Source organism: Peromyscus maniculatus, chromosome 16 (assembly GCF_049852395.1).
Source record: "Peromyscus maniculatus bairdii isolate BWxNUB_F1_BW_parent chromosome 16, HU_Pman_BW_mat_3.1, whole genome shotgun sequence".
NCBI lineage: Eukaryota > Metazoa > Chordata > Mammalia > Rodentia > Cricetidae > Peromyscus > Peromyscus maniculatus.
Genome location: NC_134867.1, coordinates 66,875,990 through 66,903,641, shown reverse-complemented (window position 1 = coordinate 66,903,641; position 27,652 = coordinate 66,875,990). Strand labels below are relative to the sequence as shown.

The 27,652-nt window shown below is 45.2% G+C and overlaps 1 protein-coding gene across 2 annotated transcripts; it reads left to right on the top strand.

Annotated features, from left to right (window-relative positions):
- The first annotated feature begins 1,280 nt into the window (after positions 1–1,280).
- On the top strand, positions 1,281–27,652 carry Rgmb (repulsive guidance molecule BMP co-receptor b). 2 transcript variants are annotated; one of them, XM_042261966.2, is made up of 5 exons: positions 1,281–1,408; positions 2,345–2,420; positions 5,707–5,966; positions 11,212–11,720; positions 24,494–27,652. In XM_042261966.2, the coding sequence occupies exons 2-5, from the start codon at positions 2,416–2,418 to the stop codon at positions 25,151–25,153; spliced, it is 1,434 nt and encodes a 477-aa protein (XP_042117900.1). In that variant the 5' UTR covers positions 1,281–1,408; positions 2,345–2,415; the 3' UTR covers positions 25,154–27,652. The 2 variants fall into 2 exon arrangements, with proteins under 2 accessions (XP_042117900.1, XP_076409106.1); XM_076552991.1 differs by lacking the exons at positions 1,281–1,408; positions 2,345–2,420 and adding an exon at positions 5,396–5,460.

Sequence of the window (27,652 nt, the reverse complement as noted above, 5' to 3'; positions counted from 1 at the left end):
TGTTTTGTTTGTTGTTTCCCAGTTCCATCGGCATTTAGAGAAGATAACAGAAGACGAAAAGCAAAAATGCAGGCAAAGGATGCGATGAGGGGTCTATTGTCATTTCTGAACCTGGAGGAGTTGAGTCCTCAGCCTTCCACATTTTTCTTGACTGCGAACCCAAGGTTAAACACACCGAAGTCCCGCCCTTTTCACACTGCCCCATGCTGCCTCTACCGTTACATGGGGGAACTGCAGGGAAAGGGTAGAGGAGAGAAGGCTGAGTTAGGTAAGTAAGGTTAACTACCTGCGTCCAGCTGCTTGAAGTTTTGTTTTAACTAAAAAGAAAAGAGAAGAAAAAAAATCAATTTTTTTTTAGCACTCTTGTTCTAAAACGAGGGAGCTAAGTAGCCGCCGCTGAGTACCTACGAAGCTCAAGAACCCCTCTGGAGAACGTAGCTCCATCTCCCCTCCCCCGTCTCGTTGCGCTGGAGGGAAGGGACTGTCGGCCTGAAACATTTCCTGAGCCGGTTCTTTTACACCACACCTTCTCATCTGGGTCTGGGAGGGTTTCTGTCTGCCCTTTCTCCCAAGTTACCACTGGCAACCTCAGGTGGCCAGGAACGACAGCACTCTCATGCTCGCACACGTCCACAGGACCATCCCTGCCACCCCCTTCGTAGCTCCACACAGTAGGAAGACCCTCGAGGACAGTTGGGGGGACGTGCCTTTGAGGGCGCTGGTGGATAGCTATAGAAAGCGAGGAGCAAATCGAGAGGAGAGTATCTGCTGCCCTCGAGGCGGCGCTTGTGCGAACCCCGCACGCGTCTGCCGCTGCCCCGTCCCGGCGACAACTGGCGGAGTCCCCACCGGGACCGCGATGCTGCGGGTGGGTAAAGGCAGCGCTGCGGGCCGGGAGGGCGGCGCAGAGGGCGGCGCTGCCGGCGTGAAAGGCGCCTTTGTGCAAGCCCGGGTGTAGGACCCGGGGAGAGGAGAGAGCCGACCGAAACCTGGAATCAGCGGGCAGAGGCGTCCCACACTCCCAGCCGTCGGGTCTCCAGCAGGACAGCCGGGGAGCGCGGTGGAGCGCGCGCACGGGGCCCTGCAGAGATTGTCCGAGGCGGTGGCCCGGGGGCCGGGAGTGGGAAGCAAGCAGTTGCGAGGAAGTTGGGGAGAGGGACTTGTCTCCCCGCCCTCGCCCCCTAGGTGGCAGGGGCCCCCGCTTGGCTCCGGGGTGCCACCGCTGCCCCGGAGCTCGCTCCGGAACCGGCATCTGGAGAGCGGCCCCCGGGTGGAGCCGCCCGCCTGCCGCCCACCTGGGGCAGAGTGGCGGGCGCGGCGAGGCCTCCCTTCTGCGCCCCGGCCGCGTGGCTTGCGGCTTATTTTCCCAGCTGGCAAGCGTCGCGCTGCAGACAAGGGAATGCCTGTGGTGAGTTGTTTATTTTGTTGAAGTTTGCGGTGGGCCAGGAGGACGTGGGGGGCGAGCGGCAGGCAGCGGCCGGGACTGTTTTGTTTAGGTCTCCGTCCACCTGTGTGGTATAAATCTGCCAGGCTCGGGGCGGTGGGGCCCAGGGTGAGGAAGCCCCAGCGTTCCAAAAGCTCCTGGCCACGTTTAATTCGCAATGCCTGGAACTGACTACAGTTTAACGGAGGCTGTCCCCGACCCCCAGCTTTCCATGGACGCTTCCCTAGGGACAGTCGTCGCCCATGACCCGGGGACAGCTGGCCACTGAAGTTTTCACAGCTTTCCTTCCCTGTTCCTTGAGAGCAATGGAGCTGGGGGGGGGGGGGGGTTGATGAGAAAGGGGCCCAAGAAAAGAGGGAAAACTTGTCTGGGGTTTGGGGGGTGTGAAGTTCGTTCAGGGGTGTCGGATCGCCCTGTTTCTACAAACTGGGGTCCTGGGTTGGCCAGTTTCCCAGGCTAGGCTGGTGAAAGGCTAGAGGCTGGCTCCTGAGGGAGCCCATTGGAACCCCTGGGGCTGATGTTAGTCACAGCCTCGGCTTCGTTTGCCTGGAAGAAGAGCCTAAATACATTAGCGAGAGGGTAAAGCTTTTAAGGCCTTCTTGGGAGTGAGTGGCTGGCTAATGAGAGGTTAATTTTGTTTCGAAGGGAAGGCTGCGCTGGTTTCCTGAGATAAATGGACAGGAAGCGCATTACCTCCAAGCACTGGCAAGCGGCTCCCAAATGCTTTTTGCACCTGCTGCTTCTAGCCTTGCGAGCCAGAGGCGAGCCGCACTGGAGTCTGTAGGGATCAAGGGGCCCCGGCTGTAAGCGCGGGTTATGAACCTCCAGCGCTATCTGCGGTCTCTCTCTCCTGGGGCTCAGCGCTCACACGGAACCCTGGGGCTCTTCTCTTACACCTAGGTCCTGCGTGTTCCGGAGCTCGGGGGCATCCTGATCCCGTTGAGCCCCTTCCAGGTGCGGAAGGGTTAAGAATGATGTAAGTACAAGCCAGGAGCTACATGCCTTGGGGCTCCTGGACTCTGGGCTATTCCAGCCCCTGATTTTCAAACACTGTGGAGCAGCGAGCAGCAGGGGAGCCCTTATTCCAGAATGGGTTCCACAAATCTCTTACTGAAGGCTTCTCGGTCCTAGGTGAGCTGTTAAGTACAGATCCTCATGTTAGGTTTCTGGATGTGGAGATACAGTACCTGGGGAACAGTTGAGGCACTATATAAGGGTTCAGGAAATGAAACTGAATCATGTTTAAAATCTATTATCGTTTCTGGCATCCCATTTGTATGTCCATGGCGTGGTATGCTTTGCTGGCTCTTCTGGATGTACTGTTCTGGTCTCATAATTCCTTCTTGAAAACAAAGGAAGAGAGAAAGAACGTAAGTGGTAAGCCCCAGGGTGGATTTTGGGGTTGCTCAAGTTGCCAATCGATTCATTTTTTTCTAATTAAAATGTAAAACTTTTATAATCATCAATTTTGTTCTAGCTTCCTCCCTGGGTTTTTCTTTGTACAGTCCCAAATTCTACTTAAACTTGACACACACGAGCTTGAAAAGTGGCTGCCTTATAAATCATCATCCAACATGCCCTTGATTTCCAAGCTGATTTCAAATCTTGCTAAGCGTCCAGATTCACCCCCAGAGTGTGTCAAACGACCTAATGTCATAAAAACAGGACCCACCTTGTGATTTAATTGTAAAAAAAGAAAAGAAAAGAAAGCATTTTCCTATAGCAGCTGAACACTTACGCAGTAATAAAAAGTGAATTGTTAGGCATACATGTCTTAAGCTTGTCAAATTTTACAACAGAGGAGCAATAAAACACCTTAGAGATGAATTTTTTCCTCTGAACAGTTTTTTCTTGACATGAGGATTCTCAGCAACTCAAGGGTGCCCTCTACTGATAAGAATATCTAAAGCCCCATGTATTTAAAATAACATGATAGTGCCTAGTGAAGTCATCAGCAGAAAGACCCAAACCAAATTGAATGTATTGATCTTTAACTTTTTGGTTATATGAAGTCTGATAACAACATAAGTTACCTTATAGGATATAATTAAAAACTGAGGTAAGAAAACTACATTTTGCTGTTAGTCATCTAGCTAAAAGCACTTAAAAATCTCTATGCGTAAGAATGTTTTGCCTGCATGTATGTCTGTACACCATGTGTGTGTCTGATGCCCATGAAGGTGAAGGGAATTTGGATCCCCTGGAACTGAAGTTACAGACTGTTGTGAGCTGCCAGTAGTCACTGAGAACTATATGCAGGTCCTCTGGAAGGAACCAATGAACTATCTCTCCAGCCCCAAGCTAAAAGGACTTTTAACAAGAGAGTCATGTGATCACTCTTTAAAAGATATTAATTAGTATTTTCTAAACTGTATTTCATGGATTATATGTAGTAACTGCAAGATGATAAAAATTTTTGCTCTGATAACATTTAGTATACACCCTTATGTAAAATTGTCAGATACATTCCACCCCTCCCCCCATGAAAAGTCATTTCTCCAGGCAACTCTGGAGCTATTATTAAGCATATTAAAGATAGACATAAGGCTTGGATTATATCTTGGGTAGCGAAAGGTGTGTTTACCACTTGAGTCATCACAGCATGTAATAAGTAATGAAAAATTACAGTAAAAACAGATAGGTCTCCTTCATTAGGGACCTAGTGGTTTGAAGAATTCACAATGTGTCTAATGAGTGAGATAGTGAGACCTAAGGCTTGCCCCCCCCCCAATTATCCTGGTCCATTGATTAGCACATTGTAAACATGTGGAATATTAATGTGTCTGTGGTTGATAGGAGATTCCTAATTAGAGATTCTGAGTAATGTAGCAGGTAAAGTTGCAAACTGTAATTTAGATTGCAGTAAGTGCATTTTAAATGGCAATCCTAAACAGTTTGTGGAATGGCCAGGGGAGGTAATGTGGCTCCTAGCACTGACGCCATTCTCCAAAGGACATACCACTTCACACTAACTGATAACAAATTAGTGCCTGTCCTCAACGCCACAAGTGCTTTCCTAACCCTTGGCGACTGTTTGTGAGGTTTGCCCTTGGTTTGGGAGGACACTCAAGTAGAAACAGACCTACCATTGGATTAATTTAATAGGCTGAATATTTGTGGAAAAGCCACTGAGCAACAAGAAATCGTGGCAATAATTACACTGCATAAAAACTCACCACTCTCATTACTCTAATTACCTTGTAACCGAACACGTTGAAGTTCGCCCAATCCCTGACTCCCGCTCTCAGCTTTGAAGCAGGGAAAATGTCAAAGAAACCAAAACACCAGAGCCTCCTACAGCTGCCAGCGAATTCCGCCGGGAGCTCGCAGGTCCTTTCTCATTCCATCCATCTGCTACGGACCTCGGGTGTCATTTGAGTGCCTAGGGCGGCTCGGCTGGACTCTTCTTTTACCTAGAGACCCCGACAAGTTATATACGAGGTCCTGCAGATGTGATTGGCTGAATGTGTTGGGGGGAACCTGCTATACGGAGCTCGGGGAAAGTGCTGGCTTCCTGCAAGCCGCTGGCCAGCCGGGCCGGGAAGGAGGAGGAGGGGTGGTGGTCATTAAAAAACCAACAACGAACAAAAAAAACTAGGAGGAAGCTGAACCTGAGCTCATTAATTCAAGGAGAGGTTAAAGGCCGGTTCTCCTGGAACGCGGGCCAAGCGAAAGTCGCTGTCGCCCATTTCTATTGGGTACCAGAAAACCGTGATCGCGGAAAGGGGTGGGGGAGAAAAAAAAAAGCACAAGGAAGCCGGTAGGAGGCGGGGCCCTAGCGAAGCTGCCCCACCCGCGGGCGGCGGACGCGGAACTTGAGTGAGACGCAGAAGGGAGGTGCGAGGGCGGGAGGCACGCTTGCAGCCAATGGGAAGGGGGGAGGAGTGCGGCCGGGGGCGGGGCCTCCCCGGATTGGTGGGAATTCGGCAGGGGCGGGGCGAAAGTGCGGGACTGAGATTGATTGACCGCGCAGGCCACGGGTGCGGAGCTCTCCGGGCCGCTGCCTGCCACGGCTGGTGAGGTTCCCCGGGTTCCACGCGCGTCGAGCCCACGCTTCGCCGGGGCCCGGCCGCCGGTGCGCCCGGGGCTGTTCTGGGCGCTCGCTCACGGTCTTTGTATCTTTTTCTCCCGCCTCTCTCTCTCTCTGCCTGCCGCGTCCGGCCGCCGCGATGTCTCTGCGCCCTGTTTCCACCTCCCTCCGCCCGCGACGCCCTGTTCGTTGCGGCGGCGGCGGCGGCTGGTCTCGGACGCTGGCCTGAAAGGAAGAAGAGGAGGAAGCGAGGCGCGCCCCCCGGCCCATGCCGCAGCCAGAGGCCCGGCCCAGCCGCTGCGCCCGCGCCGCCGCCCTCGCCGGAGCGCACGAGACCTGCATGGACGGGCATGGGCGTGAGAGCAGCACCTTCCTGCGCCGCCGCCCCCGCCGCCGCCGGGGCTGAGCAGAACCGCCGCCCCGGGCTCTGGCCGACGTCTCCCCCGCCGCTGTTGCTGCTGCTGCTGCTCAGCCTCGGGCTGCTCCACGCAGGTAGGCGCAGGCCGGGTGGGGAGCGGGCCGCGCGGGCTTTGTTCTGGGTTCCGGAACGCCACGGCCCTAGCGGGCGAGCACGGCGCTCACCGTCGCGGGCTCACGGCTCTAACTGGCGCCCCGCCGCCGCGCCGGGTCCTGCCCGCCGCCGCCTCCGGCCTCCGCCCGCGACAGCCGCTTCGCCGATCCCGGCGTGCGGGGGCCGCGTGCAGGACCAACGCTCCGGGGCTTTATTGCTCTCCACAGGGGTGTTTACTGGAGCCGCTGCGGATCGGGTTTCCGCTGCCTTAGCCGCCTGCGAGCGGAGACTAGAGCCTTGTGCTGCTGCTGCTGCTCTACAGCTGCGGGTGGCGGCGAGGCCGGGAATCGCACCGGGTGCAAAGATTTTTTACCCAACTTTGGGGTGGATTCCGAAGGAACTTAAAGTTATCCGGGATTTCTTTCGGTTTTGCCAAGGCCGCTTTGGGAGCAGAGTTTGGCGGATTGAAGAGGTGTTTGAGGCTAGCCTCGTGTTTTCGGTTCCTAGCGGGCTTGACAGATAGATGTGTGCTGCCGTGTGGAGGTCGGCAGGGCTCCTGGCGACGCAGCACTGAGGAATGTGCTCTTCGGATAATAAGCCTGAACCTGAACCTTGTGACATGTGATGCCTACTTTTGTGTTCTTTACAAATAAGTATCATTTCTTTCTAAGACTTTGCCTAGACCATGAATTTCCCTCTAATACAAAAGTCAAAAGAATCATTGTCCTTCTGCTTGAAAACCAAAGCATTACATAGCTTTCCTTGGAGGCCTTTTCCCCCTGTGTTTATGATGACACTCACAACGCTCTGATCACTCAACTGTACTAAAAACTTTTTACTTGTAAAGGCATATCAACCGTGCTAAAATAGCCGGGAGGTCTTTTAAGTAATGGAATAAAGTGACATTGAAGAGACAACTCTTCGAGGTGGTATAACATTTTGACACTGTCACTTGGAAACATGGACTGGTCGCACTAAAAATGTAATAGACAGTTGTGGAATAATTAAGGCTTTAAATTAGTAGCTTTAGAACCTCAGGAAAAAAATGTCTGCCTGTGGTTTCATGGAAACTTTTTGTTAATGTGCCAGTATTCAGGAGTGTTGGGGAGAAAAATCCATTGTGTCAAACTGCGTTTCATGAAAGGGAAGTTGAAATGCTAGGTTGAGAGCTCTGTTCTCTTTGGCAGCTTGGATATTTGTTGCTCTAGGGTCCTGACAGGACTGGGGAGTAGTTCCTGGAGATTTCCTTCCTGCCTTGTGTAAGGCCTAAGAAACTGGACTAAAGCTTTCCAAAATTAAGGTGCTTTGGTGAATTTGGAACACGAGGTTCCTTTCAGAAACTCAATATATGCTCACCCTTAGATTGGACCCAATGGACTTGCAAGACTCGCATTACTGTGAACTTGTTGGAGTGGAGTTCTTTTGAGATAGCTCTTTGAAGACCGGTGCTGTTGAAATGCAGGGGTGGGGGTGGGGGGTTGGAGGGGGTTCTTTTCCAGACCAGGGAACCTAGCAAGTGCTTCTTGCAGATGGACTACCATATGTTTTACGTCTGAGTCCATATCATTTGCCTCGGTGCCCCATATGGCTCTACAGTTCACTCAAATCAGCTTCCTATCTCATTTCCTTTATTATAAACCGGTGACTGTGCTGCAGATTCACGGTAATGGCGTGAAGGAAGCTGTCTTGCATGGTCAGTCTTTTATGTCTGATTCATTAAAAAATGATGAAAGCTCTAGACCACGGATCCTTTAGCACTTACAGTAACCGGCATGAAAATACACCACATCACACCAATTGTAGATGATCTGACCCCAAAATAGAAAAATTTTCTTTGTAAGGGCATCTTTTGAATTCTGCCCTTGGAAAATGGCATTTCTTTATTCTCGTATATGTTTTATTTTATCTTAAGACCATTGCAGTTCCTGAGTGGATATCAAATAGGGGAGTTCTTGCTTACTCATACACTTCATGGCTTCCTTGGCTACATCCTGGAGCGTGTTTCTACTCAGCATTGTCTTGGCATTTTGACAGGAGGCTTACTTTAGCGCTTCTAACAGGCAAAGTGTGCATTGTCATTATAAATTCATGAAGCCTGGATATTTCTGGGTTTATGCTGCAAATTAGTCATTATACAGGAGCCTGCAATGGAGCTAAAAATTCTAACCTCTAAGCATTTTCTTTTCAGTTAGCCCTCCTCCCGCTGATCCTATCTACAGCCAAGGGTTGTTAGGACCCTTATCCAGGGCCAAAGAGCTGCTTTGTGTGTGATTTCTCAAAGTGATCAGCACCTTCCTACTGTAAAGAATGGAACCGAATGAGGGACTGTGGACAAAGGAGCCCACTGGGAATAAGAGTGCTGCGTCTTCTCCCTCTTCAGCACTTACATTCTGTGCTTTTCTCCATGCTTTTCTTACTTTTGATATTTTATGACTATTTGAAATAATTATAAGTAACTGTATGCTCGGATGGATTTTATAGACCATAAAAAGAACAAATAGGCCCCACAAGTTTAGCGGAAAGCTCTGGTGCTGTCATTGTTTCTAGTCCAGGAGCTGTTCATTAGTGAGGGATCTTGGCCCTGCATTTGCTTCCCGTTCTGTGCCTGCTGTGTGTCTGATTTTAAAAGAAGAGTGGTATAATTGTCACCCCACTGTTTGTGTTTTTCAGCTGTCGGTGATGACTGTGTTAGTCAGGAATGTAAAGGAGAATGGCCTTCACGCTAGTTAGTTGTGTACAATCCCACCAGGACAAGGCAAGGTCTTGAGTATGCCTTTCCCTTGACAAACGGCTCAAAGGCTTCTAGAAGAGTGATTTTTTTTTTATTGCTTTTGTTGTTTTGTCTTGTTGTTCACTAAAAGTAGTTGAAAGTGAATAAATCTGGGAGAAAGGAGTCCTGTGAATCGACTTCCTTGGTCAGCGTTGCACTGAACAAGCCTTAAATGGACCAAACACATGAAGGCGATTATTTTATTTTGTTTTTTAAAGTGGTCTAGTGGTTGCTATAAGTCCATAGCTCCAAAATAGTAAAATAATTTTAATCTCCTTTATTCTGGTAAAAGTGACAGTGGAGGCTCAACTGGTCCTTTTCCTTCTCAGGGCCTTTGAAATTTCACAGTGATGACAGATTGTTATCTCCCACACTTCTCTACAACTAAAGCCAAAACAAAAACAGTTTACCATTTAATTAAAATTTTAAAACATCCGTTCTAAATTACCTATCTAAATCAATATAGGGTTTACTACTACATGATGTCTTTTATCAGATGAAGTTTTAGGTATCAGTATCCTAAGGATTAGTGTATCCACATATTGAAATAAATATATATTTAAAAATAACCCACTGATTTTAATTAGGCATAGTGGCATACACCTGTATCCCAACATTCTGGAAGCTGATGCAGAAAGATTGCAAGTTCAAGGTCAGCCTGGGGTACAATTCAATGAGACCTGCCTTGTCTCAGAAAAAAAAACAGAAGTAGGTGCTGGAGAGATTTCTCATCAGTTAAGAGCACTGGCTGCTCTTCCAGAGGACCCCAGTTGGATTCCCAGCATCCACATGATGGCTCAGTCATCTGTAACTCTAGTTCCAAGAGATTCAACACCATCATCTGGCCTCCGAGAGCACTAGGCATGCATATGCACAGGCATGCATGCAAGCAAAACACTCATACACATAATATAATAAACACACACACAGACTAGCTAAAATCAATGAATGACCCAGTGATGATGACGATGCCCCCCCCCCAATACAAAATGTGAGATATTTTATGCCTGGAAAAGCCCACAAAGCTGCTATAACAACTTCCTCATTTTTCAGAAGAAGAAGCTGCTAAAATGTGGAGAAATCAATAAGACTTCTTCCATAGGTTAAATGCCTCTAAGGAATTTCAAGTAACAAATACATGCTACAGTTCATTTTATACAACTTAAGATACATGAGCAATGTTTCTTTCAGTAAATCTATTCTCACTTTTTGAAACAATATAAAATTGATTGGTGCATATGACTGAACTAGTGTTTTTTGTTATTTTTGTCCTTTTCTCTTGTTGCTTTGAGAAGTTTCATGAATTGTTGTATGAGAGACAAGCTGTGACAAAAAAAGACAATTTGGAAATTTCTTTAATGCGGGGCATTAATCCTTGGGTTTTCATTTTAACTTTTTCTTCAGACAGTTAACTGAAGAGGGAAGGGAAGGTGTGTATGTTCACACACACACTGGGAATTCTTGGTTTTATAGCTCTCTGATTCATGTTTTGAAATACAGTTTTGATGTTGCATACTTTTTTAGGGTTGTGTGTGTGTGTGTGTGTGTGTGTGTGTGTGTATGTGTGTGTGTGTGTGTGCTTGTGGTTTGTTTGAGATCTGTGTGACAGACGTGTTGGGAGAACTAAAATTGGATCATGGTCAAGTGAATCACATTTTTTAGCAGTGTGCTTAGATTTTATAGAAGTGAGGGCATTGTGGATGTAGTTTGTTAGTAATGTACCTCAGGAAAGATAGAATGACTTACTGCTTGGATTTTTTTTGCCCTTGATTTTCTTTTTCTTTTTTTTTTTTTTTTGGTTTTTCGAGACAGGGTTTCTCTGTGTAGCTTTGCGCCTTTTCCTGGAACTCACTTGGTAGTCCAGGCTGGCCTCGAACTCACAGAGATCCACCTGGCTCTGCCTCCCAAATACTGGGATTAAAGGCGTGCGCCACCACCGCCCGGCCAATTTTCATACCCTATAGCCATACAAATATCAGGTAAATATACTTTAAACATACTATAATTAAGAATTTTAGTCCTTCTTTGGGTGTGTAAGCTTTAATCATAGCTTTGTGCATAGTGTATCTCTCCCAGTGCTTTCCAAAGCAAATAATTCACACAGCTTTAAAAGTCAAAACAGTCCATGTCTTTGGCTTTGCTTTGGAACAGAGGAATCTTTGTCAAAATCTGTAAATAAATAGCAAACAAGAAACAATATTTCATTTGCAATTTTAACCTGGAGACATTCCTAGACTAGACTCGTGTTCAGTTACCAAAGCCCAAGCTTTAAAGTTTCAGTTAACTGTATCCAGTTTTTCTCCCAGTGGCTTTATATGATAGTTGTGATAACTCAGTACCACCTTAAGTAGGAGTCTGAGATAGAATAGACAGTTCCCAGGGGAGAACAGCATCTTCTTATGATGCTCAGAAGTGATGAAGCATTTACATGCATGGTCCTGTCTTCTTTTCCGTAGGTGATTGCCAACAGCCAGCTCAATGTCGAATCCAGAAATGTACCACAGATTTCGTGTCCCTCACTTCACACCTGAACTCTGCCTCCGATGGCTTTGACTCTGAGTTTTGCAAGGCACTCCGTGCCTATGCCGGCTGCACCCAGCAAACTTCAAAAGCCTGCCGTGGCAACCTGGTGTACCATTCTGCTGTGTTGGGTATCAGTGACCTCATGAGCCAGAGGAACTGTTCAAAGGATGGACCCACATCTTCTACCAACCCAGAAGTGACCCATGACCCTTGTAACTACCACAGCCACGGGGGAGTCAGAGACCACAGGGGAGGGGACCAGAGCCCTCCCAATTACCTTTTCTGCGGCTTGTTTGGAGACCCTCACCTTAGAACTTTCAAGGATCACTTCCAGACATGCAAAGTGGAAGGGGCCTGGCCACTCATAGACAATAATTACCTTTCGGTCCAAGTGACGAATGTTCCTGTGGTCCCCGGATCCAGTGCAACCGCTACTAACAAGGCAAGTGTACTTCCTTGTCTCTCTTTCCACTCACGACTTTGAGGTGCTTGGTCCTTCAAACAACTTTGGGGTGTGTTATGAAGGCCTCATTCAGAGGGACTGTATATCTTCTTGGAAAGTCATTAACGGGGTTGGTAAATGTTTGGGATTACTTAATAAGGATTTTTTTTTTCTGGCATGCAAAATGTGGATCTTAACTTAAATAGTCAGTGATATGAAGAATAAAACGTAAACAGTGAAATCAAGTTCTCCAGGGAGAAAAGGCAGCCCTGTTTAATGAGAAAAATGTGTGCCTTCTCTAGTGCTGTCTTGTGAGTGCTTACGTGTGTGACTCTTCTCAAAAAAAAAAAAAAATCCCCAGTCAGCTTTATCAAGTGAGTAAAGTGGGTGTTCTGAATGAAGAAAGCTGTGGAGCCTGGGGCGGTGGCCCATCAGGAAGCTTCTTTATTGGAGGTTTAGAAACTATAGTCAATGTAATGGCTGTAAGCCAGGCTTCCCAGTGGCAAACCCACAATGGTGCTTTAGTTACTAACCTTTTGGTAACCAAGGAAGTTAAGGATTGGCTATTGCAGAACAGGGCCATATAACCCCCATGTAATCTCACACCCTCGTGGTAACAGTTTAAACCAGAAGCCGAGGGGAAAGTCGGCAAAATTAAGTTACGTTTACCTTGGTCCAGTGTCTGTGCTCTGTGTTTATTTTGAAGAAAATGATGCCAACTGCAAGGCACCAGTGTCTTAGTACAAGGCAGGAGAGCGTCGAGTGGGTTTCCAGTCAGTGCTAAGTAACGTATGTTAGTAAATAAAGGAGTTTCTCCTAGTGTCCCAGCCACAGTGCCTCCTTCCCTGTCGTCCTCAGCTACAAACCCCACAAACTGTCTCATCTTGCTTTAATTTCCTGTATTTATTAATCTGTTCCTTAGTTGTCATAGACTAAATACAATTGACAAGAATCAGGCTTTTGAAGTCTTGACTGTTCATTTGATCCCCCCCCTTGCCTTCAAATGTGAGGCATATTTTTAAGTGAGTTTAAATTATTTTCCTTGGCATTTTGTGAAGGGAATTTTACAGCACCTCAGGAGATATCTGGAGACACCCAGGAGTGTCACAAATCTAAAAATAGAAGCCATTGCTCTTGAGCAAAGAAGACTGGTGCACTGAACCAGACATTTTAGGGGATCTCCGAAATGTTTATACTTCAACCCAGTAAAATCTCAGGCTTGCCTTTTGCCTTGGCAAATTCTACATCTCAAAATAAACGTTTCTTTCCCTGGCTCTTCTTTGTTTATAGATAACTTTTCTTATGTGGATCTCAGGATATGTATTTGGTAAAAGTTAGGTTATAAAGATACATAATTATGGGGCTAGTGATATGGCTCAGCGGTTAAGAACACCTACTGCTCTTGTAGAGGTTTGGTTATCAGCACCAACTTGGCAGCTCACAACCATCTGTGACTGGTTCCTTGATCTGATCCTCTTCTGGATTCTGAAGGCACTTGAATGTGTCTACATGCTCATGATTACCCATGCACTCAGGGTGTGTGTGTGTGTGTGTGTGTAAAATAAATGATTGTGAAGTTGTAAGGTAGACCATTGCCAAAAATCCAGGATTACAACAGTCATCGGACACCTGAAACTTGGGAATAGTTCCTGGATAACTGAAGATTCCATGAGGATTCGATGAGGCGTTACATTGGGAATGTGAAAGTTATTCATTGTTCAGAGTTGAGGATTTGGAAGACTCTTGGTCAAATTAAACTATTAGTAATATATATGTATATATAAATAGTAATATATTTAGAACAATTTACAGTGTACGTAAGATTAGCAAATTAATAAAAAACACAGGTCTGTTTTCTCCATCTGGTGAAAGCCAAAGATTTTGTTCTTTCAAAATGGAGAAAAAAGTGGTCCTCTGAGTTCAAGAGGAGAGGAGAGTGACATTAGTGTTTTGCTCATCTGGTTGGCCATGCCGCTCAGCAAGTTACTCTAAGGACTGCTTCCATCCCCAGCAGCCACTGTGCTCTTTATTTTTTTGTTTGTGTTCTCCGGGTGCCCAAGGATCTGAAAGGCTGTTTTTGATGGCCTGTCTCGAGACCTATATGATATGTGTTGCTGAAATCGGCAAAGGCCTAACATTGCTACACAATATTACCTTTAAGGACTTTAACCATTAATAAAAATAAAAATAGTTGCTGGGTGTGGTGGCGCACACCTTTAATCCCAGCACTCGGGAGTTTGAGGACAGCTAGGACTGTTACACAGAGAAACCCTCGCTCGAAAAACCAATAGTTAAAAAAAAAAAACACTGAGGCACAGTGTCCTTACAAAATTCATTCTAAATAAAACCTGAATTTTTTCTAATTCTATTTTACAATATTTTCTCTTTAAAAAAAATTTTTTTTTGGAAAGGTTTTCTTCATGTGAATTTTACCTCATGTTAATCAGCCATCTTACCTTTTTATCTCTGTGACAAATACCTGAGGAGAGACAGTTGAAAGGAGGAAAGTGTTTTTGGGTTTCAGTTCTAGCTTGACAGGATTGCTGCTTTGAGCCTCAGGCAAGACGGGATGCCGGAAGCCTGTGAAAAGGGGTGCTTACCTCGGGTAAGCCAGAAAGAGGCAAAGAGAAGAGACTACAAGGGGGGGACTAGAGACAAGGTGTAACTTTCTGGGGAGGTGACCCTCCATCCAGGTCCCCAAATGTTATCCTGTTATAAATCCATCAAGTCTTTCTGAGGTGTACTTCACTTTCTTACTGAGAATTTCTGGATTTGCCTAGACCAGCATCAGATAACTCAGCACTGTACGTTGCTGATATTGAACCTTGCTTGTGTGGTCACTCGTTTCCAATGTGCTATGGGCTGCTGTATGTAAAGACTAACTGATGTGGAAGGCCAGCTGTGGTGCAGAAACACCCATGCATTTCACTGCTGAAGAGAAATGCTAGATTCTGGGTAGTTTTCTCAGTAAGGTCACTAAGACAACTGGGCTCTAGGAGCCTGGCTTCTTGAGCCAGCCTCCTGCAAGCTTAGCTTAGTGAGGTCTCCCTTCCAAAAGTACCTCCCACCTGTCACCAAAGCATGATGCCTAAAGAGAATAAAACCAGATGAAGTCACTGACTCAAGGGGCACTTATTAACTAAACTTTTTTCCACATATGAGCAGTGAGTGAGTTAGGACAGACAGGCCTGTAGTGTGATTTATCTCCTCTTCCATTGTTCTCTCCACACACTGGCCCTCCTCTCCACATGCGAAAGAAGGACATGGTCACAGGGAGCACAGTATGCTTTCTCAGGACCTCCTTGTTTGTGTCTATACCCTTCACCTGCCATTCTCTTCCTCTCTGGAAAAGTCTGTACTAGTTGGCCAGCTTGCCAGGTAGATATCTTATTGAAGGTGAGAAGCTAGGGCAAGTTTTTCATCTCCACCCTGGGGCTGCAAGAGTTTCTGGCACACCTACACACCTCACCTCATCTCAGATACAATCTTCCCCACCTTCGGCAGTGAGAGGCACATGTAGGCATACCGACTCTGAACGTGAAATGAGGGGACAGTATTAGAACTGGCAGTGTTAGGGACACAGAGAAAAAGCAGTTTTCCTATTGGGGAGGAGGTAGTCACACCCTGTTGGCCCCCGAGAAGCATGTGGCAGTGGCTGTCCTGTACCTCACATGTTCCAGAGGAGCCAGGTCACCTGTCTGTGAGGGTGGCTGGCTGAGTGCCTTTGCTTGTACATTTTCTTTGTCACTTTCAGTCACCTCATGCAGTTACTGGGATGTGCTTTTAAATAAAGGTCCTTAGAGAGGATATTTAAATGCATGATCACAAAAGGTCCTGAAGAGTAGAGTTCTTGGGCCTTTGATGTGTTTCCAGTAGCATGTGTTACAGTTGCTGAGACCATAGTACAGATGAGTGGGAGAGGGCTGCCTAGCATGAGCAGGGCACCTGAGTTACCTCCTCAGACCTACGAAACCATGAAGATGAAAGTGAACCGTTTTTAAGTCATCAATCCCCAGCCAGCAAATGCTCAGCTGGCAAAGCACCCGAGGCCAGGCCTTACAACCTGAGGTTAAATCCTGGAACTCATGTGGTAGGGGAGAGCTGACTACAGATTGTGCTTTGACCGCCACACGAGCTCTCTTACACACAAACACACAATACATAGAAAAAATGTAGTTTTAAAAATTAAAAGTAAGTCAGTCTCAAGTACGTTCTCCATAACTTTTCAAAATACTTTCAGTTTTAAACTTTCATGTTACCTACCTAGCAATGGCTGTATTTGTAATCATGGCTTTCACAAGTATCTTTTTGCTTTATGTTCCCTGTAATTTTTTTTTTTTTTTTTTTATTTTTTTTTTGGTTTTTTTCGAGACAGGGTTTCTCTGTGTAGCTTTGCGCCTTTCCTGGAGCTCACTTGGTAGCCCAGGCTGGCCTCGAACTCACAGAGATCCGCCTGCCTCTGCCTCCCGAGTGCTGGGATTAAAGGCGTGCGCCACCAACGCCCGGCTTATGTTCCCTGTAATTTTTATGTAAAATATTTTCCCCACCACTTTCCTATACAATACTTAAATCTCATGAAAACAAAGTGGAAGTCGGGAATTGGGAACCTCACATCCTGGTCTCCCTCCTTGAGTGAGAGGAGGAAGAGTCAGCTTGCCCAAACCAGATGACTTGTACTGGCCAGCTGAGAGTGGCCACCATCTCCTGTCACCCTTTGGGTAGCACCCAGTGCCTATCCAAAGTATAACAGGATGCCAGGCCCACCGGGGTTGTTTGTGTGTATCATTTTATATTCCATAATATAATTCTCTAAGTTTCAAATTCTGTAACTCCTTCCTTGGAGTTCCTGAGAGGTTCCACCAGACCTGGAGACAGCTTGATTTTCTTCCTTTTGGTTAATGTCCTCCTTCAGCTGTATATTCTAATGAAACCCACCAGTCCTTGTAAGCACGAGAGCATGTTGTGGTCACTTTTTTCTGATAGCCCTTCAATACTTGTACAGCAGCAGTGAACATGTAAATCACTCTGTCATTATCTGTTGTCTAGATAGACTTAGAGCTGGAGCTGGGCACGTCTGCATTACAAAGACTTTCGGCTGTTATTTTAAGTGCATCTGTGGATCAAGGTTTGGAAACCTGTCCTCTCCTGACCTCATGCCTAGTACATTTTTTTTTTCTTGCAGCCAGGTTTTTATAGCACTTTGTTTTAGTAACTGTGGATACCTGTGAGCTACACAGTAGTAATCTTTTATTTTTATCAATGAAGACATTCTTCCTTCCCTTTGGTTGAATTGTGTTTAGGTGTATGGACCCTGTTCCTGCTTGTGGTGGCAAGGACCTGTTGTCTGGAGAAGTTTCTAATCCTTAAAATCTGAGATTTACTTTCGTTGGGATTTTATATATATATATAGTGTAGACAATTCCAGCCATTTCTTTGAGATTTGTTCCTTATGATCCTTTGCTACAAAGTTGTAAGAGTCGTCGGTATTCGGTCATACTGGGAACAGATAGGAATGAAGTTTATAGTTATAACTCCCTTGGTGTAGTAATTTCTAATTAAATGTCATAAATTTGGTGCTGCTGCATTTAAAAAAAAAAAAACTACATGTCAGAGATGTAGGGATGAATGTAGCCTCTGCATTCAGCTGGGCACACACCTGAAATGTACAGTCGTGGGAAAGTATGGGATTTGTGTGTAGATCCGACATCTTCAAAGCCTCTTGGTAGATGCATTGGTTCCCAGAGACGTTAGTTCCCGAGATGACAGGTGTCAGGAAGTAATACAGAGAGGACAGATGATGTGAAAGCCTGTCACAGGCTACACCCAAGACATGCTGTTCCTGCCTTGCTTGCCCCTGGGATTTGGCTTCCCACCTCCCACAGTCAATGTGCCGCTCACCTGCATCTGTATTTCCACGGTCACCAGTCTTAATTAATCCTTCAGGGTCCCATCTCCTTTTTAAAACCCTCATTGAGTCCTCTGTTAGACATTTTTTGTCATTCCTGAATTTATTTCAGAACTAGCACTGAAATGTTAAAGAAATCAGCTCTGCTCCTGGGTGGGACTGGGTGTGTTGTCTTTTTCAATTTCCTGCAAGGCTGTTGTTTGTACTGGATTATAAAGTGTTAGGCCCAGGAACTACTGTGTGGTGTAGTTTCAGTAAATTGCCTGGAGGTAGATTTCCAAGTGCATGTTGGGAGAGAAAGGGGAATCTTCACTGGATGATCGATTTGTACTGTAAAAGCATTTTGTAAGATGGGCAGGCTCCTTGGTTATTCTTTATGCTGTGCTTTTCAGATAAAGTATCCCTTTGTTTTTTCCACTGTGTTAAAACACCCTGGGTAAAAAAATTCTTTACCATCTTGTAATCTTCCTGACACTGCCCATTCCCTGAATCCTAGATGTCCTTGGAAGGAGGAGACCTTCCAAAAATCCCCCTTGGTAAGTGAGATAACCAGAGGCTTGTCTAACCAGGCAGGATTCCTTGGGTGGTGTAGGCCTCTGGTGCTTCAGAACACATCCACACTCCTCCGTAGTTTAAGGCAGCAAGCGGCAGGAAGCCAAAAGTCAGACACACAGCTGAGAGTCAGAACTTGTTTCTCTGTCACGTTTCCAAATGTCTCTCTGCCCTGTTCAGTTTTCTTTGAGTCGACGTTTTGAGGGGAAGGGGTAAGAAGGAAACTTTTGTTGTTGTTGTCGTTGGCTTCAGTTAATGCTAGCCAGACACTTTCTGCCTCTGTGGAATGTGGCCTGCGAGAGTTACCTACAGTGTACAACAATGAGAAATGCTCCCTTTCCCATTTTGTCTTTGTTTGTTTTGACTGCAGTAAAACTCGCTCTTCCAGGGTTTGGATTTTGTGTTCTTGTGGGTGGGGCGACTTAACACAGTGCTCAGCCTGTCTGAGTGGTAAGCAGCGAAAGCTAGCACACTCAGAAGGATTTTATTTTAACCAGACAAACTTGGAGTAAACCTATGGTACTGTTGGATCCTAGCTAGAACTCAAGTGAAACCACTCTGCTGGAGGATGGGAGCTCTTTCTGCTCCAGCTTTGCTGGTTATTTCAATACTTGGGGCGTGAGTAGGGGTGGGGTTGGGGTCCAGCTAATTCTGGTAGACTTCACTCATGTTGGCACTCGGTCTCTTCACTGTGGATGGAGTGGGTACCACAGCATTTAAACATGAATTTCTCATCTCCTGGGCAAGTGCTGCTGAGATGGATTCGGGGTTCAATCTGGACCTTCAGACACTTGGCAGGTACAGATGTCTTCCCCTTTTCCTGCCTAGGCAGAAGGATATTTTTGGCCAGTTACTGGCTTTTTAAAACATGTGGTCACCATGTTTTAAATTCTGACCATCTCGATCCTTTTCTTTCTTTCTTTTTTTTTTTTTTTTGTAACTTTGAGAACTTGAAATTGAATGTAGAGCTGGCAAGATCTGTGTGTACTGTAAAGAAGTTGAAGCTTTTTCTTCCCTTCCTAATGCTAAGAAGTAGCCAGAGAGGCTGTGGCTTCCTCTTCCCCATCAGTTTAGGAAACAACAGTGGAACCATTACCCTGAGCTCCGGAAGGGTCTGTAGCCCTGCCCACTACTTTATCCAGAGGGAATGCCCCTGGAAACCAGGACTTTCTATGGCAGATTCTGCCTGGCTCAGGGCCACTGCCCCCACCACTTTCAACTTTTGACGTCCTGTCGGCCTCAGATCTGAAACACAGTGGCAGCTTATGTCTGTATACTTCAGGCATTTACTTTCTCATCTAAAAAACATGGTGATATTTGCCTCCTCACACTACAAAATCTGAACCCTAACTGAAGGAGACATGCAAAATCTGAACCCAGAGTTTTAGAGGTTTCGGAGTTGCTGAGGGGTACAGGCCTGGAGGGCTTGCCTCCTCATGCTCAGCATGGCGTTACGCTGGTGTGGAGAAGGAAGTTGGCTAACTTCCCCGTCTCTGTGCCTGTTTATGCTTCCCGCCTTCCTTTTTTTAATTATGTAGAAACTGGTTTTTGAGAGTTGGCATTTCTGTGCTTGTCCCTTTCTGTGTTATCCCTGGGCCAGATTGCTTTCATTCTCGGTGCTTTTTCCAGCCATTGGGCCGAGTGCTTCTCTGGACCACCCTCGCAGCCTTCAGCTGTGGGTGTCCTTCCCCTCTGGTTTGGCTTCTTAATTCTCTATCTGCTGCCAAGTACCCCTTCAACAGCCAAAACAGCCCCTGCTCTTGCTTGTGTTCATCACCTAGGGCAACACTGAAGACTGAGCGTGAGCCATTCCAGTTCTCTGCATCCTGTAAATGCTCTGAAGGCAGAACTCTGTAGAAGGAAACTTGGGGGTAGAGCAGCATACATACTTGATAACTGTTTTGAAGGCAGTGTTTCTTAGTCTCATCTAAACCCTAAAAGGAGTCTAGGGTAAGATTTTTAATATGCTGCTCACCTTGTAAGTGTGCTGTCTTAACTATTAGTACATTGTCCTAGTCCAATAAAATCATTCAACATCTTGCACTTCTTATAATATTTGATGTAAGCTGAATAATGATTGTAAAATTGCTTCCCAGTTTATTAAGTTTACAGCTTCCTAACAGATCATTTCCCTGATGCTTTTGGGAAAATTGTCAGTGACAGCATGTATCCCCAGCCCATCCTGTAATATACTACATATAAAATCGTGTCTAGGTTTTGTGTGAAATTGTTCAGACAAAAAAGGTAACCTAATGAGGGTGTGTGAATTTCCTCCCTGTTTCACAAAAGGGAGAGAGTTACTCTCACTTTTAGTTACTAAAGGTCAGTTTCCTCCTTGCCTGTATAAAGGGGGTGGCTCCAGCTACAATCCACACTCTGGTGGCCCTGGAGATGAAGTAAGGTATGTTTCAGAGCTTCCTTGGCCAGCATTTCAAAAATTCAGAAACGCTGGCCCTCCAGAATAGAATTTGGGTGTGTTAGGGATGGAGACAAAGCCAGTGTAGTGGAAGCATGTGCTGTTGTTGGAACGGTCTTGTTATTCCGTCTGGAGGACTGAGTGTCAGGGCTGTATTGCACCTACCTGTGCAGACATGAAAGGGCTCTGAGCCCAGTCCTGGTGTCCTTGAGGGTCTGCTGTTTTTCCATCATAACCACACCCAGACAATGTGACACTGTGGACACATCAGCTAATTATATGAAGTAAAATTTATTTTAACTTCCTTGTACATGGGCAGAATTTTAACCAGATACAAATCAAATTGCCTTTCAAGCTCATTTCTTTGCTTCTGTTTTGTTTCCAGTCCCATGATGAGCTCTAAAAGTCTGGTTCTCTTGTTGAGGATTCATTCCAGAAAGTTCTTTGCACTTGCAGCGCTAAGTGATCTGACTGAACACTGGTAAATGTTTCTTCCACAGTACATGCAGAGCTGCAGTGCACACTGCAAAGCCTTAGGGGAGTTGTATTTTAAAACCTGTGTGTAGTGTTTTACAGGCTGTTCTGCCTTGGCAAGATTTCTCTGTATCCGGTAAGGCAGGACCTGGATTTTCCTCATGGACTTGTTCAATTTCATTTCATACATTTCATTTTCTTGCTGGTGGGAAGGAGAAGCAGGCAGGTGCCTCTTAATCAGTGGTTCTCAACCTGTGTGTAATGACCCCTCCAGTGGTCAAATGACCCTTTTGCAGGGAAACACAGATATTTATATTGTGATTCATAACAATAGCAAAATTACAGTTAGGAAGTAGTAACAAAATAACGTTATGGTTGGGGGTCACCACAACATGAGGAACTGTATTTATTAAAGGGTTGCAGCATTAGGAAGGTTCAGAACCACTGCTCTTGATTTTACAACAAACCTTAAGTTCTCGTTGCAGAAGTGGACCTGTTGTAACTGCGATCTTCCTCCTCCTCGTAGACCTTGTGGGTGGTAGAGATCTCAGGAGTGAGATTAAAAATGAATGAGGAGAGCTAGAGTAGTTTGTCTAAGGTGGGATTGAGAGGGACTAGATGGGGGAGGTTTAACAAAAGGCATTGATGTTTTAAATGCACAGAAATGCCACCCATCAATAATAAATGATGTGGCATTGAACAGATGTGCCAAATTGAGTTATTACTGCATATGGATCAGTTAGTGGAGGGAAGCAAGCTGCACAGCAGTGTTTTATGATTTTTAAATGCAGAGTAAAAACCTCTATACAGATTAGAATACCCATTCTAGGCTCTTGGCGCCACCATTTAAAAAATGGAAATTTTTTTAAAGTTTGGAATTTGCAAAAATTCCAATGAAATTTTGTGTATTTTTGAAGTAAGAATTATTATGGATGAATGAGTTTGCTTTTCTGAAAAGGTAGACGATCTGAAATGGATTTCATGCTGTTCACGGCTGAGTGGTCGCTTGTTGAGAGCTTGTGCTGTCCCGAGGAATGACATTGCATTACAGAACTCAAGTCATGTGAAACTCTTACCCAGAGTTTTTTCTACATTGCAATGATTACATATCTAGATACCTGTTCCATACATACTTACTACAGAGGGCCCTCTCAGGAATTGTTACTCATGCTTTGAGATTGTTTTATCTCAGCATGTTGATTCAGTAGATAGCCAAGTGAGAAATACTATAGTTTTATCAAAGAGAAAATCAACTTCAAGCAAAATGAGTAAACAAAAATCTGTGAGGTAGAGGACAATATTTAATAGGTACGGATCCTAGAGAATGCTAGTTTTCCATGTGCCTTGCCTAGCAAAGGATAAGTGTGTGAGGTTATTTAAATGAGTCCTGAGTTGCAGAATTAGAATTGCTGTGCCTAATGAAAAAAACCAGACTTGGTTAAACATGAAACTACTCCACTCATCTTAATGCTGACCCCCGTTGTCTTTTTTTGGTAACTTGTTTGCAATTGAACATGTCTGCTTTGTTGCCCCAACAAAAATGAATTCCTTTTCACTCTTCATAATGTGAAAATTCACAGTTCTTGCATGCAATGCCAAGTGGGCTTAAACTTGAAGTTTGTTAGACTAGAAAGACACATTACTGAGTTGTTAAATCTTCTGTTTTTGAACAAGGATTGAGACTGTAAAAATGGTATTATTGGCTCTTATTTTAGCTGTCTGTATTGTTAACCTTCAGTGCTCTCTAGTCTTCCTCCCATGTTTTCGGGAGCAGAATTGACCTGAATTAATCTTTTCACTTCCTAGCAGTCCCAGCATGTCTTAAACGGGGACTTGTCAAACTGACTTTAGAGCCACCAAATAAATCTATTTTATAGTCTCCTTAGATACCCACCGCACAACCCCTCACAGTGGAAGGTTCCGTGGTTGGAATCCACAGTCCTCCTGAAGTCATCTCTTTCTGGTCACCTTCTCAGGGTTGTTAAGAAGGTGTTGAAATGTGAGAAGGGCTGGTAGTGAAATCAAGTTGTGGCTCTGGGTAATTAGGAGAGAAAGCCCAGGGTTTTCACAGCACATTGTCTGGCTTTCGGTTGCAGCTGCAAACAACGGATATGAACTTAACCAGCTGCTGTAGTGCGGCTGGCTCCGATCTGGCTTTGTAACTGGCTGAAGTAAAATGAAATGGCTGGAAAATTCCAGTCAAGTTAACACCAGTGGGAACGTGCGGAATTAAATAGTGTGAGCAAATGCTGGCTGGATCGGGGAAAAACTTCAGACATAAGCTTGAGGGTGGTAGTGAGGATTTGGGGGGCATTTCTGACCTTTCTAACAAGGGTCCATTGTTTTGACTAGTTCTCTTGCAGGAGCTTAGAGGTTCTTGCCGTCAGAATGACTTAGAGAATGTGCGGCTTGTCTGTCTGCCTTCTTGACTCAAATCACTCAATTCTTTATTCAGTTTTTTTGTTTTATTTTTTTGTTTTTTTTTTTTTTACTAAAAAGCAAAACAAAAACCCAAAACTGTTACCACATAACTGACAATTAGCCAAATCTCAGATGCTCCTTCAGTTGGGGAAGTATTCCTGCTTTGGGTGGCACACAGGGAACTCCTGTCCCTTCCTAGTTGGCCTCTCTCATCACATGTGGGCTGCAAAAATGGGAGCAGGTTCATTTGTTTCAGTGGTTTTTATAACTGTTATAATGAAAGGATTCTGCAAGAAAGGAAATGGTCTTTCAGAGGGAAGGTTTTGTATTAGCAATAGATATTTTTTTCTCCCTGAACTGCTTGCTTCATTTGGAAAATTGAGAGCTAACTGGGAAGAGATGTGAAGAGTCAAAGGCCCCTGGTGCTGTTTGGGGAAAACATCTTCTGTTACTTGGGGCATGTTATCTCTGCCAGTGCTTGGGAGCTATATGCTTGCCAAATAATTCCCTGTCACAGGGATTAACCAGTGATGCGAAACATTTGATTAAGAGACTTAGAGAAATCTCTCAAGAGGCACATGATTGGTAGTTGTTGCAGATGTCCCCCAAAAAGCCTGTTTCATCTCTCAGTATTTATATTAAGTTTATAGTGATGAGTCATGTGAAATGGAGATAGTCCAATGTAGGATCTCTTTAGAGGCAAGACTCTAAAGATACATTGTTAATTAAGTCCCTCAAAGCTTCTGTATATCTTAAAAAGAAACCTCCACCCCCACCCCAGCTGTGCCATGCCTGGGTAATTTTTAGGAGACAAATAAAAATTACCAATAAAAATGGACTGTTTCCCAACAGGGGCACTATGTCAGGAAAGCTGAGTAACAGCTTTTGCATTGCATTTGGAGCCTCTGCTCCAACGTGGTGGTGGGGAGAGTTCCCTAGTACTGTGGAGTGTTACTGTTCAGCTCCCCTCCAGTTGTATTAACCTGTACGTCTTCCATCCCACAGATCACCATTATCTTCAAAGCACACCATGAGTGTACAGATCAGAAAGTCTACCAAGCTGTGACAGATGACCTGCCAGCTGCCTTTGTGGATGGCACCACCAGTGGGGGTGGGGGTGACATTAAGAGCCTTCACATCGTGGAGAGGGAGAGTGGCCGCTACGTAGAGATGCATGCCCGCTACATAGGCACCACGGTGTTTGTGCGACAGCTGGGTCGCTACCTAACCCTCGCCATCCGGATGCCTGAAGACTTGGCCATGTCCTATGAGGAGAGCCAGGACCTGCAGCTGTGTGTGAACGGCTGCCCTTTGAGTGAATGCATTGATGATGGACAAGGCCAGGTGTCTGCTATCCTGGGGCACAGCCTGCCACGCACCACCTCAGCGCAGGCCTGGCCTGGCTACACACTGGAGACTGCCAGCACCCAATGCCACGAGAAGATGCCAGTGAAGGACATCTATTTCCAGTCTTGTGTCTTTGACCTGCTCACCACTGGTGACGCCAACTTCACTGCTGCAGCCCACAGTGCCTTGGAGGATGTGGAGGCGCTGCACCCCAGGAAGGAACGCTGGCATATCTTCCCCAGCAGCAGCAGTGGAGGGGGCAGAGATTTGTCTGTTGGTCTTGGACTCACATGCTTGATCCTTATTGTGTTTTTGTAGGGGTTGTTTCTTTTTTCTTTTTTGTTTGTTTGTTTTTTTTTCTGGGTTTTTTTCTTTGTCTATAACAAAATTTTAAATATATATTGTCATAATATATTGAGTGAAAGAGTATATATGTATATACCGTGTATATGACAGATGTTTGTCCTGGAACACCAGATTGTACATTATGTGTTTGGCTGTTTTCACATATGTTGGTTGTAGTATTTTTTGATTGTATCAATTTTGTTTTGCAGTTTTGTGAAATGTTTTATAATGTCCCTACCTAGGGACCTCTTAGAAAGCACTTTATTTTTTATATATTAAATATTTATGTGTGTACCTGGCTAATATGTACAGTGCATATACACAGACACCGCAGCAATCCATTTGAAGGTGACCAGTTTGTAGCTACTCTGGGTGTTCTTCCTGCACTTCCCATTGCTACTGATTTGCCAAGGTACACGGTTCCTGATGGAGCTGTCTCCCTTCCTTTGAAGTGTCAATTTGAGAGGAAAGTTGCCGGCTCCCTTGTAAGTACCTTTGATTCTTAATACTCGGATCTCACTTAAGAGCCCCATTTCTAACTCACTTTTTCAGAACATGGGGACAGTATTGCTACAACTCAGTCCTTGTTACTCTGACTGTGGCATTTGAGCACATGTGGCCTATGAGGTTAACCCTTCTGAAGCTGCTGTTTGTTAAGTACGAGTTTGGTGATGGCTTTCAGGTAGACACCAGGCATCTTGCTACACCTGAGCTAGTCCCCATCCCTGTTTAAATTGTAGTTTTCCCCTTCTTTAACTCCTTAAGCAAAACAAAATCATCAACTCAGTAGAGTTCATGCCTTGCTCTTCCTCTCTGCAATTTGTAGAAATCATGTTCTTAACTTTCTCTTCCTTGGCTGCTTGGAATCCTAACAGTGCTCTCTGGCTCCACCCCAAAGTCTCCTTCCCCTCACCTCAGGATTCCAAACTCTGGCTGTTTGTCTTCCTATGATATTGAGGTCCAGGTGTAGGGCCTTAAGAACAGAAAATCTTCCTTGGTGTGTATTAGTACGCACTTGCCTGTGGATGCTGTTGAGTCCCGATGTTCATAACTAGGCATTGCGCTGCCCAAGGCGTATCTGTCTTTTCAGCTCTCTTCCATCTTAACACCTGTAGTTGAATATTAGGCGGTTGTTCCTGTCACTTAGTGAAATCCCCATAAGGTAAAGTCTCTCCTTGTCTCTTCCATCCCATTGTTGGTACCAACAATAAAAGGGAATTAACAAAAGGCCGTGAGAGTAGCAGAGTTAACTCCTAAATAGATAGATTTGTATTGTTATATCTAAATGTGAGTGTTTGTTTGGTTCCAAGAAGTAATACAATTTGTGTTTCAATATTTAAGGTTTACATTAATGAAAGCAAGAGATATGAACTTTAAATACTGTAGTTATTTAGGCCAAGGTGATGCCTTTTGCCATGTCCTATTGGCCAGTGGCACTGACAGACTCAGGCTGGCAGCAGAAAAGGGTATCATTTTGTAAAGTTGTGTTTCTTAGAGAAGTGATATCATCACAGGGTAGGATTGTGTGTTCATCTGGAGGTGGCAAACCCTCACCTAGGGGGAAATTATGAAGGCATCCTTAAAAGCTGAACCCCAGAGAGCTGTGATCTAACCCTGTAAAAGAAGGTCCTTTTAAGAAAGCTGGATTAGAACCAACTAACCCTGAGCTCTGAAGCATGGCCACTTTTGTTCATCTGTGGAGCCATGCGCCAAGTTTAGAAGCTGTCACTAGCTAGTAACTAGTAATTGAATAGAACAAGGAAGGAAAAACGTTGGATACTTTTAACCACTATTTTTGTGCAAATAGTATAAAGGTAAAGTAAAAACAATAGGAGTTTCTACAGTGTCTGGCTTTAGAGTGTGTGATTGATACACCTTCATCCTTTTGGAGGGAGAAGAGAACTACCACCTCTACTAACAGTTTGGAAAAGGACGTTTGTTTAGCTGGGAAGGGTCCCTGTGAGATGTACTACATCAGTAGTATTAGTTATATAGTGTGGTGGGTTGTTCTCCCTCATAAACAGTGTCCCTGTACAACTTTACAGTCCCCACAGATAACTTTTAGAAATGAAATATTTCTGTAGAGAATGGCCAGGCTTTCTTTGGGGTTTCTAAGGAACATACTGCTTACACTTGTTTCTTGAGGTCCTTAGCCAGAAGAATTTCAGACCATGCCAGCATATGAATAGGCTATCGCTCTTCTCAGGTCTCCTGGGAGAGGAGCTTAAAACTTGGGCCAAAACACTGATTTTCACAGAGCCGTGTGGCTCTTTTAGAGAAGACTCAAAACACTTTTTGCCCTCTTCACCGTGCTTGGAAACCCCCACATTGTGCTGAGTCTTTACAGAGAAACCTGTAGATGTGGTTCATAGGTATATGAGTAAGTGTCTGTGTAAAAACAGTGAGTGTGCAGTATGTAAATACTTTAAATTATTATGCTAGAAAAATAAAGTTACAGACCATGCTGTTGAA

Bases quoted from the DNA above. Each gene is read 5' to 3' on its own strand.
- Rgmb (XM_042261966.2), top strand. The intron at 5,967-11,211 runs GTAGGCGCAGGC...TCTTTTCCGTAG, and splicing joins CCTCGGGCTGCTCCACGCAG to GTGATTGCCAACAGCCAGCT. The intron at 11,721-24,493 runs GCAAGTGTACTT...TCCATCCCACAG, and splicing joins GTGCAACCGCTACTAACAAG to ATCACCATTATCTTCAAAGC.